Here is an 18851-nt window from a genome sequence, read left to right as displayed (position 1 = left end):
CTCCCCATGCCTTTACAGCCCAGTCTCCCGGTTTGGTGGTCCACGTGAGAAAATCTTGGGGCCAGGAAGGACTCTGGAGGTCTCTCTGGTTACCCTGGCATCTCCTGTGCTTCACCCCTGGACACGGTTGGCAGGCTGATGGCAAGACACGCCCTTTCTCGGGAGAGGACTTCTTACTAGACGGGGGAAGCTGTGTTGTCCATGGTGTGGGGCCAAGCAGGAAGAGTGGGGGCACGGGCAGGAAATTCTGCAGATCAAATGACCCTGTGTGGCCTTGCCCCATGGGTGCCCACTTAGAGAAGACGGCTGTATGTTTATGCTGCACCGAGATAAATGGGTGAGAGCATTCAGTCACGCAGTGGAACTCTGGCTGCCCAAGACCCCGTCCGGACGTCCCAGATGACAGGGGTCACTACCATGGTAAACTGTAAACAGCTCCACCCCCTGGTTGACAAGCTCTGGCCCACTGATTTGGGCAGCTCTCTTTGGGTAGGATGAGGCCTTTTGCAGATGGGCGGAGAAAAGAGTAGAAGTGGGGAATGTTCCGGAGCTCATTCAGCCCATGCTTCTCTCCGGAGGAGAAAGAACTATGTCATCGAATTAATTTCACGCCTTCCCGTGGTGAGGGAGTTTGGATCCACCTGAATCCGTCCGGTCAGGGAAGCGGGGGCCCCCCGTCTCGCTGTCTCCTCACAGAGCAGAGCGCCCAGCAGAGAGCAAGAGAGCTCCATCCGCCCAGCAGCCGAGTATTACCCCTTATCAAGAATTCAGGGCTTTGCTAAAAACTCAGGCACCCTTGAGGTTCCTCTCACAGCAGGAAAATGCATTCAGTGACGCTGCTCTTCCACCTTGAAATGATAGAGAATCTGAGCACGGCGGGTCCCATGGCACAGGGGCTCTTAACGGCCTTCTGTCGGATTTTGGGTGGAGGGAGCTTGGACGGAGAGGGAAGGCACGTAGGAAGGACTATGCTTAGAACAAATGGAGGACTCATGCTTATTCTTCCAGCGAACATCTGTCCTGCAGCCGGCCGGGGCCAGGCTCCGTGACAGGACTGGCCGTGGACGCCGTGTAAAGCACAGCGCAGGCCTTCAGAGTGCCCGCCACCTCTTGGCAGAGGTGCGTGAACAGACCAAAGAATCCCTGGTGGGGAGAGAGGTGGTAAGGAGTTCCGGGAAGCCTGCGGTACCAATGGGTCCCACCAGCTCCTCTGTTTACGCACCTACTTAGAGACCATGATCGCCAGCATCGATGACGCGGAGGAGAGCAGAGCGTGAAGGACTGGCATGTTTCATCAGCACGGTAGATGGCCACACGGGGACAGCCTGCCCTGGGTCTCCCTTCTGCGCTAGAAGTTCATGTCTATTGGTACAAAGTCGAGTGAGCGAGGGAATCCCCTGCAGTCTTGTTGGATACAGGTTGCTAGATTCCATCCCCCAGAATCCTGGACTCAGGAGGCCCGGGGTAGGGCTGAAGGAATTGCATTTCCGACCAGTTCCCGGGTGCCGTTGGTGCTGCTGGCCCAGGAAATACACTTTAGAGCCTCTACGTTAGACGAGTTCAGGCTCTTCCCACCTGAAGAGAACCACGCCTCCTGAGGCACCCGAAGCGGGTCAGTCTGTCAAACCTTCGACTTGGGCTCAAGTCACGATCTCGCAGTTTGTGAGTTCGAGCCCCACATCGGGTTCCACACCGACAGCAGGGAGCCTGCTTTGGATTCTCTCTCTCTTCCACTCTCTCTCTCTTTCTCAAAATAAACAAACTTAAAAGAGACAGAGAGAGAGCGCCATGCTTCCTGAGCAAGAGTAACCTGCATCCACAAATCCACAAAGCGGCACCTGAGGAATGGCCCAAGGAACTGCAGGTGGGAGATCATAGATACCCACAGCTGCAGATGCTCAGCAAAGGTCCCACAGCCAACCCGGCACTGAGTCTCTGAGTCACTGAGACATCCCACCTGGTCTCTTCTGCGAGTCCTACGTTTCCTCATTCACTTATAGGTAAACAGAAACACCAGCAACTGTAGCATCGGATTAATTATAATGCGGCATGCCTAAGGAAAAGCATAGAGAGGAGGAGCGTGCCTGCAAAGTGCGTCAGGGAAGAATTGTAGAAGATGCCTGTTTGATGTTCTTTAATATTTTAATCTTTAAAAGCAACGCAAGAGATGTTGGATCAATTAAAAAAAAAAAAAGCAACAATAACGGTCTGGGCACAAAGGGAATGAACTAAAATAATGACCGCGGAAGGAATCAAATGACACTGCAGAATTAACACCTTCAACCGGGGATCATAGGAGCGGAATTAACAATGGGGGGAGAGGGGAAGCAGTGATGTGAAATACAAAGCAAAGAGATGAAAATGATCAGAGAAGAGGTGAAAAGTACAGAAACAATGGAGAGACTTTAGAACAATTTGTGTTCCCGGAAGGGACCTATTCATAGAACAGGAGAAAGACAGCAAAGTCCTTGTCAGGAAACAGCAGGAGGCAGAAACTGACATTTGTGTAAATATGAAACACCCCTCACAAAACCCCAGCCCAGATCAATGCCAAGCGTGTAACTTGAGGCATCTGGCTGGCTCAGTTGGTGGAGCCTATAACTCTTGATCTTGGGGTTGTGAGTTTGAGCCCCACGTTGGGTGCAGAGATTACTTAAAAATAAAATCTTAGGGGCGCCTGGGTCACTTGAGCGTCAGACTCTTGATTTCAGTGCAGGTCATAATCCCAGGGTTGTGGGATCGAGCCCCACGTTGGGCTGAGCATTGAGCCTGCCTGAGATTCTCTCTCTCTCTCAAAAAAAAAAAAATAATAATAATAATTAAAAAATAAAATCTTAAAGATACAAATAAATAAATACAAATCATATAACAACACAGCATGGAAAACATTTTTTCAAATGTCATAATGCAATATTCCCACTAGAGTCCAGGAAGAAGAAAGAAATGATCATCCAAGTAAAAACGCAAGCCACTATCTGACCTCTTTGCTCCTCCCTCATATTAAACAATAGAAGATCTGGAGAAGTTTCGAGGGCGCTTTGAGGAGATTTGTGGGATTCTAGAATTTTATACCAAGCTGAGTTTTCTGTCATAGGAGATGGTGGGAGCAAAGTATCAGATTATAAGAACTCAGAAAAGGTAGTGTTCACAAATGCTTCATTATCAAATTATTTTCAAAAATTCTCTTAGCAGATATTTGGATGAAAGTCAGGTACTCAGCATTGGGACAGTCGTAGAAAAATGGAAACGAGCATGGAAATCAATTAAATACAATGAGGTAGCAGAAAGCTGTTATAAATTTTGTTGTAAAATTAAATGCAGAAGCCAAATACTATTCTAGAAAAATGCACATGGTAGGAAATGTGTCATAGTAAATTTCCAATTAAACTTAACAAGGCTATAAAGTGGTGGATAAGAGGTCAGAAATAAAGGTATTATAAACTTTCTTATCATATGCAAGCAAAGATGAGAAAATGCAATTTAATTTCTTGAATTTGATAATATAAGAAATCATGGCCTAAGCAATGCATTTGATAAATAGAAAGATATCCACCGGTATAACCAAAACAGAACAACTATAGGTTTGGGGTTTTATTTTATTTTTTATGTTTTGCAAAAGACAAAAAGCAAGGAAACCATAGAGAAAGCAGAGGATGAAATAAAAGTCCAGCCAAACATGTTTATTACAATATAAAAATGGAATTAGCCTCCACCATTGAAAAGCAAAGAATCTCAGGTTGGATTTTTTTTTTTTTTTCAGGTTAGATTTTTTTTTTTTTTTTTTTTTTTTTTAAATCCGGGGCACCTGGGTGGCTCAGTCCGTTAAGCATCTGACTTTGGCTTAGGTCATGATCTCCCAGTTCGTGAGTTTGAGCCCCGCATCGGGTTCTCTTCTGATAGGTCAGAGCCTGGAGCCTGCTTCGGATTCTGTGTCTCGCTCTCTCTCTCTCTGCCCCTCCCCTGCTCACTCTCTCTCTCTCTCTCTCTCTCTCAAAAATAAACATTTTTTAAAAATCCATGCTGAGAGCATGGAGCCTTCCTGGGATTCTCCCTTTCCCTCCCTCTAGCTCTCTCTCTAGCTCTCTCTCTGTCTCCTCCACTCATGCACTCTCTCTCTTAAAATAAATAAACTTTTTGTTTTAAAAAGAACCTAAAAGGAGACAAAGATTTAGCAGAAAATCGATTCCAAAAGAAAACCGGTGCAGCAATATTGATGTAAAAACATTTTTTTTTCCAAATAGAAGGCACTTAACTTTTTTTTTTGAATTATTTTTGGATAACATATGCCTGATAAATTTAGTATCATTTGACACCACAGGTGATTTGAAAAATAATTTGATATATCTTGAAACTTTAGGCTCCTAGCTTTTGGTTTTGGTTTTAAATTTTTATTTCTTTAATTCCAGCATAATTAACATGCAGTGTTATATTAGGTGCAGATGTACAATATAGTGATTCAACAGTTCTATACCTGACTCAGTGCTCATCATGACGAACACACTCTTTAATCCCCTTTACCTATCCCACCCATCCCCCACCCACCTCCCCTCCGGCAACCATCAGTCTGTTCTCTCCATATTTAAGAGTCTGAAGTGGGTTGTTGTTGTTGTTGTTTTATTAGTCTCTTTTTGGCACTTGCGTAAGTTTTTAATGACTGATTGTGTGTATTGATTAAAGGTATACTGCAGTCCTGTACCCAATCCCAGTGTGTGGGGGGTTTTTTTCCTCACAACTACCAAGCAATTCTCCAACACCAGCTGGGGGTCCTGTAATTCAATTCAATTCTGACCATCTACCTGCAGACAGTATCAGATTCCGGAAGCTAAGGGCTCAATCCCACGAGACTGCCCTCCACTTGAGTTGCCAATTGCAAATCCAGGTCGTTACCCGTCCTTCTGAGTGGCAGGCTATGAATCAAAAGTCCCTGGGACACGCTTCCTTTGGGTTCTGTTAATTCACAGAACTCAGAAAACCAGTTTACTCACTAGACTACTGGTTTATCGCAAAGGATACTGAACGATACAAATCAATGGCCAGATAAAGAGATACATAGGGTGAGATCCCAAACAAAGGAACTGATGTCCTCATGGAGTTTGGGTCCTGACCCAATGGCACAGGGAAGTGTCACTAACCTAGAAGCTCTCTAAAATCCCTTCCTTTTGGGTTTTTATGGAGGCTTCACAATGTAGGCACAATTGATTAAAACATTGGACATTGGTGACTGAGGCAACCTCCAGCCCCTCCCCTCCCTGGAAATCTGGGGGTGGAACTGAAAGTTACAAACCATCTGTGCAGGATTGGTTCCCTTGGCCACCTGCTCCCCCGTCTTACAGAGACTTCCAAAAGTCACCTCATTAACATAAACCCAGTTGGAGTTGAAAGGGGCTTGGGAATAACCAGACCCCCACTTATGGCCAAAGGCAATTGCAGGAACTGAGGACCAGAGACCAAATATTTTACCAAAAGATGCTTCCGTTGCTCTTATCACTTTGGAGATTCCAAGGGTTTTGGGCACTGTGAGTGAGGAACCAGGAGCAAAAAAATGGAAGACCAAAATATACATTTATTACAAACCACAGTGTCACTGCCCATTCTGTAATGGATGGAGCCTGTAACCTGTTTATCTTGATGTCCTCCCAGTGCCTTTCCTGGGCTTTTTCACACTCCATACCCTCTTCCCGGGTGTTGACATCCTTTCTGATGACTTTTATTATCATCTGTAGGCAAGTGACTTTCAAAGCTGTATCATTAGCCCATATCTAGATATCCCCTCGGGCTATTCGTTGGGCTGTCCCTCAGGAACCTCCGATGCTCACATCCAGAATTCAGTTGGTCACCTTTCTCTCTAGGCTCCTTCTTTCTGTGTCCCCATCCGGCTGAACATTAAGCACGGGCGTCATCCTGATTGGCTCATTCTCCTTCACACTCCACACAAAATGAATCATTGAGTCCTGCCCATCACGCTCTTGCACGGTTTGCGATTCTGTCACCACGGCCCGCTGCTAAAGAGGGATCGAAGAAGACAACTTGGGTGATAAAAGCAAACTTTTACACTTCGTGAAGCGGACAGTTTGCATTCGGAGAACTGCAAAGTGGGGCGGAAGGCCGGAGGCTTTTACAGGATAAGGAATAAAGAATAAGGATGAGACAAAGAGAAAATATCTGATTGGCTGGGGCCCCACGGTCTTCCTTGTGTTGGGGCGAGGAGGCCCAGCGCTGGCTTGGTGTTTGGGAATCGACTCACTGGATGCTTCTGGTGGAGAGGAGCATTTACAAGGACACAACAGTTATCTAAGCTTTGGTGTGCTGCTGTGGCACCTTGGGCAGGAACGGCTCCCTCCCGGGCCTGGAAAGTTATGTGAAGACCGCCATGCTTTCTAAAGCTGTTGCTTTAATAGTCTCTTGTCTGATCCTCTTGCCCCTTGTCCACGGAGGAGAATTTTTCTCAAGCCCAAACCTGAGGAAGTAATTTCTCCGGCGAAAATCTTTGAATGGCACCCCATTCTACCCAAAAGATAAAAGCCAACCTCCATTCCTTAAAACATTAAACCTAGAATTACCATATGATTCAGCACTTTCGCTTCTGGGTGACATATACCCAAGAAAACTGAGAGCAGGGGCAAGATCAGATATTTGCAGACCCACAGCAGCGTGGATAAACCCAAGTGAAATTAGGTAGCCATAAAAGGACAACACTGTATGATTCTACTTCTATGAGGTATTAGACTCCTGTTAGACTTTCTCTTTTCTTTCTTTTTTCTTCTTTCTGTCCTTCCTTCCTTCCTTCCTTTCTCTCTCTCTCTCTTTGTTTCTTTCTCTCTCTCTCTCTCTTTCTTTCTTTTGAGAGGGAGAGCACAGGCAGGGGAGGGACAGAGAGAGCAGGAGAGAGAGAATGTTAAGCAGGCTCCACACTCAGCACAGAGCCCAACGTGGGGCTTGATCCCACGACCCTGAGATCATGACCTGAGCCAAAATCAAGAGTTGGATGCTCAACCGACTGTTGAGCCCCGCATGTTAGACTCTCTACAGAACGTAGAATGGTGGGTTCCAGGGGCGGGGGGGGCGGGGGGGTGGGTAGCAGAGAGGGGCAATGGAGAGATGGCATTTCATGACATGGGGTTCCAACTGAGGAACATGGGAAAAGTTCTGGAGATGGATGGTGGTAATGATTACACAATGATGGGAATGTACTTCATGTCACAGAATTGTATACTTGAAAATGGATGAAATGGTAAATTTGTGCTTATGTATATTTTACCACAATAAAAAAAAAGTGAAAACAAACAAAAAGCAACCAAGTCCCTCACTGGAGCACACAGTGAGCCTCCCCACGGCTCTCCCTGCATCCTCCACCACTGAAGACCTCAGAAGACCTCAACCTATGGCCATTCAAGGACTATGTCAGCTTTCACACCCTAGGTCTTGGTAGAGCCATGACGCGTGGCCACCATGGCTTCCCTTTGCCTGTCTCCCATGCCCACTCACCCAGCAAATGTCTGTAGGTCTCTGGTTGCAGCCCCGTCCTCCAGAAAGCCCTCTAGAACCCGCTGCCTTTCCCAGGGGTTCCCAGGCCATCCTGTGCTTCCCCTGGCTTGGCTAATAACACACGGGATTAAAATGACTTATTGGCTTGTCTTTTGAGAGCAAGATTCATGTCCTCTTCACCTTTGCATCTCCATCAGAGTCTGGCATCGAGTCAGCCTCAATAACTATTTGTTGGATTAGGAAATCAATCTTTCTGCACTAAGGAATGGCCTCATTTAAGAAATATTAGGACTTTGAGATATAACTCCCTTCACAGACTTTAATGTGTTACTTACGGTCTTTGACAAATCAAGTAGTCCCCAGAAAATAAGGTTATAGGAGATAGCAGATTAGAATTGTAAGGCTACATAATATAATTAATGGAGATAAATATGATTGTGCAATTGACCCTGCAGAGATATCATAATAGGAAACTCCTTATGTTCCTGAAAAATAACAGATGTACCGGCTGCATTCTTTAGCCATGATCTAGTAAAACTAGAATGAAACAACAAAAACCAAACCCAGAAGAAAGAAAAACAAGTAAGATTATAAGTAAACAATGGGACGTAAGAAGTCCTGAGAGGGGCACCCTGGTGGCTCAGTTGGTTAGGCATCTGACTTCGGCTCGGGTCATGATTTCATCATTCGTGGGTTCGAGCCCCGTGTCGGGCTCTGTGCCGAAAGCCCGGAGCCTGGAGCCTGCTTCGGGTTCTGTGTCTCCCTCTCTCTCTCTGCCCCTCCCCTGCTCGTGCTCTGTTTCGCTGTCTCTCAAAAAGAAATAAATGTTTTAAAAAAAATTTTTTAAAAAGTACTGAGAGAAACTTAAAACTGCGGCACTATTGAGTATAGTTGCCTGCTGATCTTTTGGCCGGTTTTCTGGGAAAAAAAAAAAAAAAAAAAAAAAAAAAAAGCACATCATTCCAAAATTGACTCAAGTAAAATTAAAAAGCTCAGGGACTGATGATCTTGGAAGGAATCCTTGTTGGCATCATGTTTGACAGTGATGCCTTTCAAACTTGCAAAAGAGATCTATTCTGACAACATAGGAAACTTGGAAACCTACTTAATTAATTTTGTTTAAATATTAGTATCCTATTATTAAAAGACCCAGATAGGTGAATGAAAGGAAAATAGAGATTTCTGGAATCTGCGTCTTGCCTTGACTTTGTCCGACTCTGGCTGATTCTTTTCACCTAATTTCTGATTTTCAGCAGAGTCTCAGCTGGATTTTTCTTACTCATTTTCTCAGAGTCTCTTTGATTTTGTCACTCTCGGTCTCTGATCGCGGCACGGTGGATGGCGTACCCAAATTTTCTCATCTGTGACATCCATCACCCTCCTCCTGCATCTTGCCAACCTTCTGGGAGCACCCAGACTAGCAACCACGTGCTCCCCTATCAAATCTAACGGACACTTTAGACCGCGAGTCAACCCTAGGTGCGTCTCATAATTCACTCTAAGCTGTGATGCAGCAAACAAATCCACTTTACACACCCACCTCAGTTGTTCTTACTTACATAAATGGCTTTGAACTTGAGTCATCTCGATTTCCGGCAAACTTGAGTCACTTCGATTCAGATCATTTAGATTTAAATCATTTCGATTTCCGGCAAATTTCAAACCCCCTTTCATTTGTTAGAAGAAGGGCATATTTCAAGCAAGGTAATGACTGCTTTACCAAGAAAGCCGGGAAAGAAAAAGGTCGAGAACTTTCTTTCACCGTGATCCACATTAAATTAAAACATTTCTGTATGCATTCTTGGGTGAGTTATACTGCAGAGACCCCAAAGTCTTAGTGGCCAACATAAGGGTTTATTTCTCTCAAATCGCATGCCCTTTGTGGGTTAGCTCCACATCGTTATTCATTCCAGGAGCCACGGTGCAGGAGCAGCCCCTACTTGGTACAAGTGTTTTTGTGACAGAAGGAAAAAAGAAATAGCAGAACACAAGACGGCTTTGAGACTTCTCTTTGGACACCCATCACTTTCGTATATGGCTTTCACTGGCATTTAATTGGCCCAAGCCTGACATCAATGGGCCAATGGGCAGGGAGATATGATCCTCTCACAGGGAGGGGGAAAAATCATTAGAAATAATAAAACCTGTTACAGCTCACACCCTTGCTCACAAATATTCATTTTCCTCCCTTTAGCCACAAAATAGACTCATCCCTACCCAAGAGAAACACTCAAAAATCCCATCCAATTACAATACGTAAGACTCAAGATCTAGGGGCAGCTGGGTGGCTCAGTTGGTTAAGCGTTCGACTCTGGATTTCGGCTCAAGTCACGATCTGAAAGTTTATGGGATCAAGCCCCACATCAGTCTCTGCACTGACAGTGTGGAGTCTGCTTGGGATTCTCTCTCCCTCTCCCTCTCTCTCTGCCCGTCTCTGTCTCTCAATAAATAAGATAAATGAACAAAAAGACTCAAGATCTAGACCCTGATGATATACACTAAATCTGGGTATGGTTCCTCCTGATCTGGAGACATATGGATTAAAAAAACAAATCCCTCTCCCCTCGCCCCCAACACACTCAACATATAAGGGTGGAACAGACTCGGGTTAACCACCCAAAACAATCCCATCCAGAAAGAAAGAAGAAAACAACGGAAGACACATAGCAGTCAAAAGCTTAGAGCAATTCTAAAATCTTGCCGTACAGACTTTGGGGTGAGGAATATTCCTTGATTAGATCCTGGTTCTGCTTCCTGAAAACTGCTCTTGATTTCACTGAATGATGTCAAGAATGATTCCCAGCTTCACCATCTGGGAGACCTTCTGCCCTTTTCCACTAGTCTCCTTCCCTCCTGATGAGGGCCTTGGAATACACCTTGCTTTGGGGCCTGTGTCACTTATTCTCCTAATGGCTTGTGCCCATAAAAGGTTGGGAGCCCAAAGATCATTTTATGTTTTGAGTAGTGATAGAGCCTTTTAATCCCATGCTGTTGGTTCTTGCCCAGTAGAGCTCTCTCAAAAAATTCGTCTTTTTTTTTTTAATCTTGATTTCAATTGTATTTTGCTAATAGCCACATCCACAATTATTTTGAGACATAACTCTCTCTAAACCTAATAACCAATTTCCTTGGAGAGTCACCTAGCATTTCCAGAGGTTTTAATAAGGACCACTCTGATTTGTTTTATAATTTATAACATTTCTCAATTTTATCTCTTCTTGGTTGAAGATGAAAAACAATTGCTTCTTTCCATTCCGCAAGACCAGGAATTTCTGAGTGGTCTCCATTCCTGGCCTGTTCTTTCCTGAGCTCATCTCTCTCTCCTGTTTTGTTTTGTTTTGTTTTCCTTTTTTAAAAAAATTAAGATATAATTGACATATAACATTACATTGGCTTCCTATGTGTATGATAATGATGGGATATTTGTATATATTGCAAAATAATCACCACAATCATCTTTTTAAGTGTATTTCTTTATTTTGAGAGAGAGAGAATGATTATGAGCAGGGGAGGGGCGGGGGGGGGGAGCAAGAGAGAGAGAGAGAGAGAAAATCTCAAGCAGGCTCCGTGCTGTCAGCACAGAGCCTGCTGCAGGGATCAAACTCACAAACCGTGAGATCATGACCGGAGCCAACATCCTGAGCCGGATACTTAACCGACGGAGCCACCTGGGCGCCCCCACAATAAATTTAATTGACATCCCTCCTCACACGTAATTGCACACTCTTTCCCTTGTAATGAGAACTTTTAAGATCTACTCTCTTAGTTTCAAATATGCAGTACAGTGTTATTAACTACAGTCACCATGCTGTATGTTAGACCCACAGAATTTATTTGTTTCATCACTGAATGCATGTACCTTTTGATTCCCTTCCCTCATTCACCTACCACCCACCCACCAAATCGGGCAATCGGCAATCTGTTCTCTGTATCTTTGAGCTCAGGGTTGTTATGTTTGTTTGGGTTTTTTTTTTAAGATTCCATACATATGTGAAATCATATGATTTTTGTCTTCCTCTCGGACTTATTTCACTCTGAGCTCACCTCTTTCTTTTTTCGCATTTCTTAATTTAAATTCAATTTAGTTAACATAGAGTGTAATAATGATTGCAGGAATAGAATTCAGTGATTCATCACTTACATATGACACCCCGTGCTCATCCCGCCAAGTGCTCTCCTTAATGCCCATCACCCATGTAGCCCGTCCCCCCACCCAACACCCCACCAGCAACCCTCAGTTTGTTCTCTGTATTTAAGAGTCTCTTACGGTTTGTGTCCCTCTCTGTTTTTATCTTGTTTTTCCTTGCCTTCCCCTGGGTTCACCTGTTCTGTTTCTTAAATGCCACATGTAAGTGAACTCATATGATATTTGTCTTTCTCTGCTGACTTCTTTTGCTTAACACAATACACTCTAGGTCCATCCACATTGTTGCAAATGGTAAGACTTCATTCCTTTTGATCACTGGGTAATATTCCATTGTCTATACCTACCACATCTTCTTTATCCATTCATCAGTAGATGGACATTTGGGCTCTTTCCTTCCTTTGGCTGTTGATAGTGCTGCTGTGAACACGGGGGTGCCCGTGCCCCTTCGAATCAGCATTCTGTTACCCCTTGGGTAAATACCCAGCAGTGCAATTGCTGGGTCGTAGGGTGGTTCTATTTTTAATATTTTGAGGAGCCTCCATACTGTTTTCCAGAGGGGCGGCACCAGTTTGCCTTCCCGCCAGCACCTGGGATCCCCCAAAAGGATCCTCTTTCTCCGCGTCCTCACCAGCACCTGTCGTTGCCTGAGTTGCTAATGTTAGGAGCCCACCTCTTTCTGGTTTCACCCTATCCGTTACCACCAGTTGCAACCATGCTGTTCCCCAGACTGATTACCTAAGGCCACAAACTCCTCCCACATATACCTGTCCTTCAAATCATCACAGGCAATGCCGCAACGGAGTGTCATGCTTCTGCATAACATCCATGGGTCTTTATCTTTCCAGCCTCCAATCACGTGTTTCTCATTTCCCACCCCTTGGCCCTGGAACATGGTGTTTTCGAATGTTTGTTACGGTAGCCTCTGACCTCTGTGCGTGGTTGTATTTTTTTTTAATAGAAATTTTTTGTATTATTTTTTAAATATGTTTTGTATGGTTTGTATAATCTCGGTATCATTGACTTAAACCCAGTTAGCAAACAAGCCTGAAATGCCTACGGCTGATAACAATGAAGGGCGTTTCGTACTCGTCTTCCTTTGCCTTAATGGGGTATCTGCAGATCTTCCCCACCTTATCCTTGTTCTGGGGCCCAGACGGAAGGAACAGCCCCCACATGGGGCATGCCATTCTCGTGGCAGAGGAGAAAGAGCACATGATGTGGCCTTTAGAGCTTTTAATTGGATGCGGCGGATGTGACTCCTGCTCACATTTCATTGGCCAAGGAAGTGACAGGACCACACCTGGTAGAAATGGAGTAGGAGAGTATAAGACTCTCCCGAGGACACGAAGACCATACTGGGGGATGCCACACCTCCCTTTAGCTTTCCTTCCTCATGAACACGGCTTTGAACTTGGATGTTATCTTGTTAGAACATGGTGTGTATCTAAAGCAAGACGGGAACGGCCAGCTTCTCAGGAGATACAGAATATCTTTAGAGATGTGTGCATTATCTGAGGTGTGACACAACTTCCAAGTCCGTGAGGTGTGCATGGCGTGCGGAGGTGACGGCAGATGGCCGGGTGAGTGGGAGGCCAACTAGCAGGTGGCATTTTTTTTTTTTTTTCCTCCGGGAGTCTCAACCGAGGGGGATATGTTGCGCTCACTGTATCCCCAGTAAGTGCCTGCAAGTTCACGAGTATGCTTGGAGCAGAACACGATGGAAAAGTTGCTCATCTGATATCCTGGAAAGCTGAGCCGAGCTTCCACACGGGAGCTTTGGGCTGTTGGGGCTTGGCAGCCATGCCCCAGGCTGAGTTCTCAGCCCCATGCGCCCAAGACCTGCTCATCCCTCTTTATCCCCACAGTTCGACATGCAGAGGATAACTCTGGAGGAGCTGAAGCACATCCTCTACCACGCCTTCCGGGACCACCTGACAATGAAGGACATCGAGAACATCATCATCAACGAGGAGGAGAGCCTGCAGGAGACCTCGGAGAACTGCCAGACAGAGTTTGAAGGAGGTAGGTACCCCCGATTCCGCCTCCTACCTGGTCTGGGACCGGCCAACACCGTCACATCCTCGCTATGAAGAGTGAATTTACAGTCGGGGCTGGAGGGCCTTGTCCTGAAGCCAAGAATCCAGGACTGAGGTTACAAGATCCTTTCCGTAAAGATGCAATAGGTTCTTTTTTCTCTTCTTTTCTTTTCTTTTTTCTTTTCTTTTCTCTTCTTTTTTCCTTTTCTTTTCTTTCCTTTCCTTTCCTTTCCTTTCCTTTCCTTTTCTTTTCTTTTTCCATTTTCCCCCCAAACCCTGCCTTTTTGCAGGACCTCTAGGGACCCTGTCTTTCCGCCAGTGGTTCTCTCAGGTCTGTGATTAGATGGGCAGCTTTGTGGTACTTTGCCGTTACTCACCGGGGGGCTGCGTGGAGCGGTACAAACTCCAGCGCCCAACTCGGGTCAAGTCCAGTGGCTAAGTGCGCGACCTTGGCCACCAGGTGTGCCTTCTCTGAGGGCGTACCCTGACCTATAAACATCAGGATAATTACACCTACTTCACAGGACCCTTAGGAAAGGATTGCCTCTGTGCTCTGCTCCCTGAAGGCACTGGTCAGAAACAGCCCCATTCACAAAAATACTCTCGCGAATTTAACCCTGTACTTACAGAAGAAAGCAGCTTTTCCTGGGGCCAAAATATAGACCCACGAGAGGCCATTTTTCTTGGGCTCATGAAAGAAAAGGTAAGAAAAACAAAACAAAACAAAACCAGCCTACCTGATCCCCTAATCAGTAGAAAGTTCCAGGGAAGCTAAATAATTCAATCCCTCTTTCCAACTCTGAAAATCAGAACTGCTTTAACAACCCTGATGAATAGAAAAAAAAAGATTTTTTTAATGACATTAAAACAGGATATCAGGCCTGTTGAACTTGTTCAGGGCTGGGATCTCTTAAAGGGGTCTAGCCACTCTTTTCTATTCTTTCTCCTGAACACTTTCTCGGGGCACACCGTTGGGAAGCTGTCACATAGCCACCAGGATGGCATTCGCCCTGCCTGGTCTCGGAGCCGCCACGTTAGAGCCGGCCGAGCGGGGAGTCTATGCCGAACGCAGTTAGTCCAGGGGGCCACAGTGGTTCATTCGGACCTGGGCCCCCAGGGGTCCTGTCCGGGCATCGTGTGCAGGGTTAAAGGCCATGACAGGAAGAGACGCTTCTCCACCGAGGTGATAAGTGCGATTAACTCAAGCCAGGGAGACGGGGAGTGGTGCATAGGGAGGGATTGGGGTAAACTTGACAGCTGTGCCCCCTTCTGTAGGCATTCAAAAATCTTTCAAAACCGCTGTGCGTGGCAAACAAAACCCAGTTGTGGTCCAGAAGCTGCCCCGGTCGGCCTGCATGTGACACGTGGGCTGGAGCATCAGTGGCTGTATTTGGAGTTGGGAGCCACGCAAGACCACGCGAGAGCAGGATGGTCACAGCCAAAGCCACATGTGCGGCAGGACAGGCAGGGGGATCGGGAGGGTGAGTAGGGGCGAGGCAGGCAGAGATGGGAGGAACACCTGAGAAAACAGCAGGCCTGGCCTCCCCCATCCATCTCGACCCAGCTCTTTCCACCCTGATGACAGACCGTGTGTTCCAACAATGGAAGCATCGGGGGCTCCAGCCCCCCACTGTCAGCAAATGCTCTGGAGATGGGAGAGGGGAGTATTTCCGGACATCTTGTTTTCCACAAGAGCCTTCGTTTGTGGATCAGTGTTTTGTTCAGAGAAATGTCACGAGTCTTAGTAATTTGGGAAAGGTCAGACTGCACTGGGAAGGAATCTGAACCCTAAGCAATGTCTTTTTATTATTCAAAAGCTCATGTATTAATAAACTGAGGGAGAAAGGGGTTTCCAAATCGAAGTCTTCTCAGTCCGCTCTAATTGATTCGTACGTATAACATGGGCAACAGCTACCAACCGTGGGGTTTATTGATACGTTCCAGTTGCTGTGCTGAATGCTTTAAACTTTGTGGCCTTCTTGAATAAGAGAAACATTGCTTTGTAATTAGCACGTTGCTTTTTTGAATGCCCTCTGCAACGTGGATTACATAAGCCGTTTTGCTTGTGTTCACATCAGAGGGTTTTTTTTTTTGTTTTGCGTTCGTTTTAATATTATGTCAGTGCCCTTTGGCCTGAAATGCGAGCTCATTGGTTTGTGTTCAACTGAGCTCCCCGCTGGTGCCCTAGGGCTGGAAGAGTCCATTTGAGGCCTTGTGGCCGACCTTGACCTCCTCCCTACCCTCCCAGGGAGCTCTTCCCTCCTGCTCTTGTTAAAATTTTGCTGCAGCAAAAAAACGAATCAAACCAAACAACTTGGCTGCAGCAGGTGTATACCCACGCTGATCAGCTCAACCTGGAAAGCCGGGAGATCCAAGGGGACTGGGAATCTTGCCTTACTTTATGTCAGAGGAAGGAACCAACGAAGAAACAAAAAAGAAACCTAAAAGTGCAGGTCTTTGCCCTGCCTCTGAGCAAGGAAGGATGAGCTGGTCAATGAAACTGATGTGCGGTAGAATGGAAATTTGTTTCTTTTAATTTTTTTAATGCTTATTTATTTTTGAGAGAGAGAGGGAGAGCACGAGTAGGGGAGGGGCAGAGAGAGAGAGAGAGAGAGAGACAGACAGACAGAATCGGAAGCAGGCTCCAGGCTCTGAGCTGTCAGCACAGAGCCCGACGCGGGGCGTGAGCCCACCAACTGCAAGATTATGACCTGAGCCGAAGTGGGATGCTCGACCGACTGAGCCACCCGGGCGCCCCGGTAGAATGGGATTTAAAGAGGCGCACATCAAATAACTCTGAGCTCAGCAAATTGGGGGTCAAGACTGAGATTCTGGAGCGTAGCAGAGGTTTGAAAATGCTGATATGCACGACCTGACGTGGAGCCTGTTAGAGCCGAACAGGAGGCCTTCCTCAGGCCCTAGCATCGTTTTACACCAGTGATGATACTTTTCGCTTTTACAAATCTTGGGTCTGAGACTTGTACAAACCTGTTCAGGTTCTGTCCATTAAGTCAGGAAATCTCGATCATTCCTTCCACATGAATGGATGTGGGGGGGGGGGATGTGGCCCCCTTTGGTGGGAGAGGTTTATGTTTTTCTTTTTCTCCTTTTAGTTTTCCCTTTGGCTTGATTTTGTCGTCTTTACCCGTTTGGTTCTTACGCCAACGCAAACCACAGATACGCGTGCACGCACAGACACATCCACACGGCCCCTCATGCGTTCTAATCTGCCTTACCTTTACGGAAGATAGGGCTCTGTGATCATAAGGAGGCAGGAATGTTTCCATCTTCTCCCAGGGGAAGGACAAGAGGACTAGGATGAGATTCCAAGGTACACAGAAGGACAGCTTTCTTGACTTGTCTTCAGGAAACCCTTGAGTTGGGGGTTCATGTCATGTGTAGAACCCATTTTCCTGGAGCACCAAAAGAAGTCATCTACAGAAGCCCTTATTAAGGCCGGGAAGAGACCAGAAGAATCTAATTCAAGGGTTCTGAAGTGGACCTTTCCTTTATTCACACCTGGCTTCCAGATGAGAAATTATTCAGATTGAGTCAAACACCGGACCAAGTGTCACCCACCGTGCTGGGTGCTTTGGGCATGAGGTCATTGAATCGCACTGAATTCAGGGGCTTTCTGGCAAAACCCATCAGCTGGCAGTCTATCCAGCCCCCAGTCCAAAGAGAATCCTCAACTCAAAGTATGCCTTTCAGGTGTTCCCAACGCCCCAGATCTTTTTGAATTCCCTCATTAAGATCAATTATGTTCAATGTTCTGAGCTGTCAGTTTTCAGTATGTGTGTTCTAACTATTTGGAAAAATAAATAGGTCAGCATTCACCGAAATGGGCTAGTTACCGGACTATGTGCCTACCGGCAATGCCCACTCACCATCCGGGCTACATGAGAGTTTTAAGACGTTTTGCTTCCGTGTGATTCCTTTATAATCTCCAGACATTTCGCTTGTGGAGAACAGAAGCCCAGTGACGCTGAGAGACAAATTCTTGTCTCACTATTTGGGTCCAGTTGCTGACACATGTGGAATCGAGTGGTCTTGTGGTTGACCTTGTGGTCATCTAGTTGCCTGTCACCGGATCCTTATTAAGGGTTCACCTAACAAATGATATTATATATATTAAGTTTGAGTTACCGCTTCTAATGTGTTTACTGCTTCCTCCATATTGATACAGTCCAGGAGGAAAGGGACGGGAGGGAACTGCCTGGCGTGGCAGCCAGGGGCCGGTCACCCGTTAACACGAGCAACTCACCTGTCAGCGTGTCCTGGGAGAGAAGTTCTGTGGCCCCTCTGGTACGGATGAGGAAACCGAGGCTCAGCAGACCGGTGTCGCTCGTCCAAGGTCAAATACCGGGGAAGGGTGTGAACCCGGGGCTATCTGACAAGGCCCTGCCCCTTCATTTGTTCCCCTGGGTCCCTTTAGCCAGACATAGGCGTCTCAGGCCCCCTTACGGAATGGCACTTCATCGTCACTCGCTTTTCATGTCATCGCCAGGAAAGTCATATTATATTTGGAAGTTGAGAGAAGGCGCGGCAAGACTGTGTGTGAGCCCTTTCAAGACACATCCCCCAAATGTTGTCCCTAAATGGAATACCAGCTGTCAGATTTTTCTAGACATTCTGACAACACGCGCGGCAGAAGGAAGTAAAGCGAAATCATCAACGGGGGGGAGAAATCGTTTCTGTGAAAGGCATATGGCAGAGCTGTTCTGCGCCATCCAGTGCCTCGGGATGATGGACGAGAGAAATAAATGTCAAAGGAGGGGACGCGGGCCGGGTAGCTCCCTGGCTCCCAAAGCATCACTGCGCAGACATGCGGGTTACGTGCCCACCCCTGGCTGCACTAGATATGTGACCCTGCGTAAGTTCTCTAGAAGCTCTCAGCCTTCCCTTCTTCACCTCTGCAATGCAAAGATCGGACAATGACGGTCACATCCAGCTTCAACAATTTCCGGCTCAGCGGAAGGTCAGAAAGAATTTGCAACCAAATCTAAGGTCTCCAGGCCAGCCATCCCTGCTGAAGCTGCAGAATTCCTATTGGGATGTCAAATGCACACCCAGATGGGGAGCCTTGTCCCATCACCTGGCCGTGCACGTTGGGTATTTCAGGCCCGTCCAAATGAAAAGGGCATAACACGTCTCCTACACCATCTGCTCTCGGTTTGCCCGGT

General features: G+C 46.3%; 1 protein-coding gene across 4 annotated transcripts in view; it reads left to right on the top strand.

Annotated features, from left to right (window-relative positions):
* CALN1 (calneuron 1) overlaps positions 1–18851 on the top strand; it is a 539412-nt gene that overhangs the window by 504654 nt on the left and 15907 nt on the right. For all 4 annotated transcript variants that reach the window (XM_045461918.1, XM_045461917.1, XM_045461919.1 and 1 more), the window contains one exon: positions 13498–13654. In XM_045461918.1, the coding sequence (XP_045317874.1) occupies positions 13498–13654 (157 nt within the window). The remainder of the gene's footprint in view (positions 1–13497; positions 13655–18851) is intronic.

The sequence above is a fragment of the Leopardus geoffroyi genome, chromosome E3 (genome assembly GCF_018350155.1).
Source record: "Leopardus geoffroyi isolate Oge1 chromosome E3, O.geoffroyi_Oge1_pat1.0, whole genome shotgun sequence".
NCBI lineage: Eukaryota > Metazoa > Chordata > Mammalia > Carnivora > Felidae > Leopardus > Leopardus geoffroyi.
The sequence above is the reverse complement of the archived record's forward strand: the minus strand, read 5'-3'. Positions and strand labels throughout refer to the sequence as shown.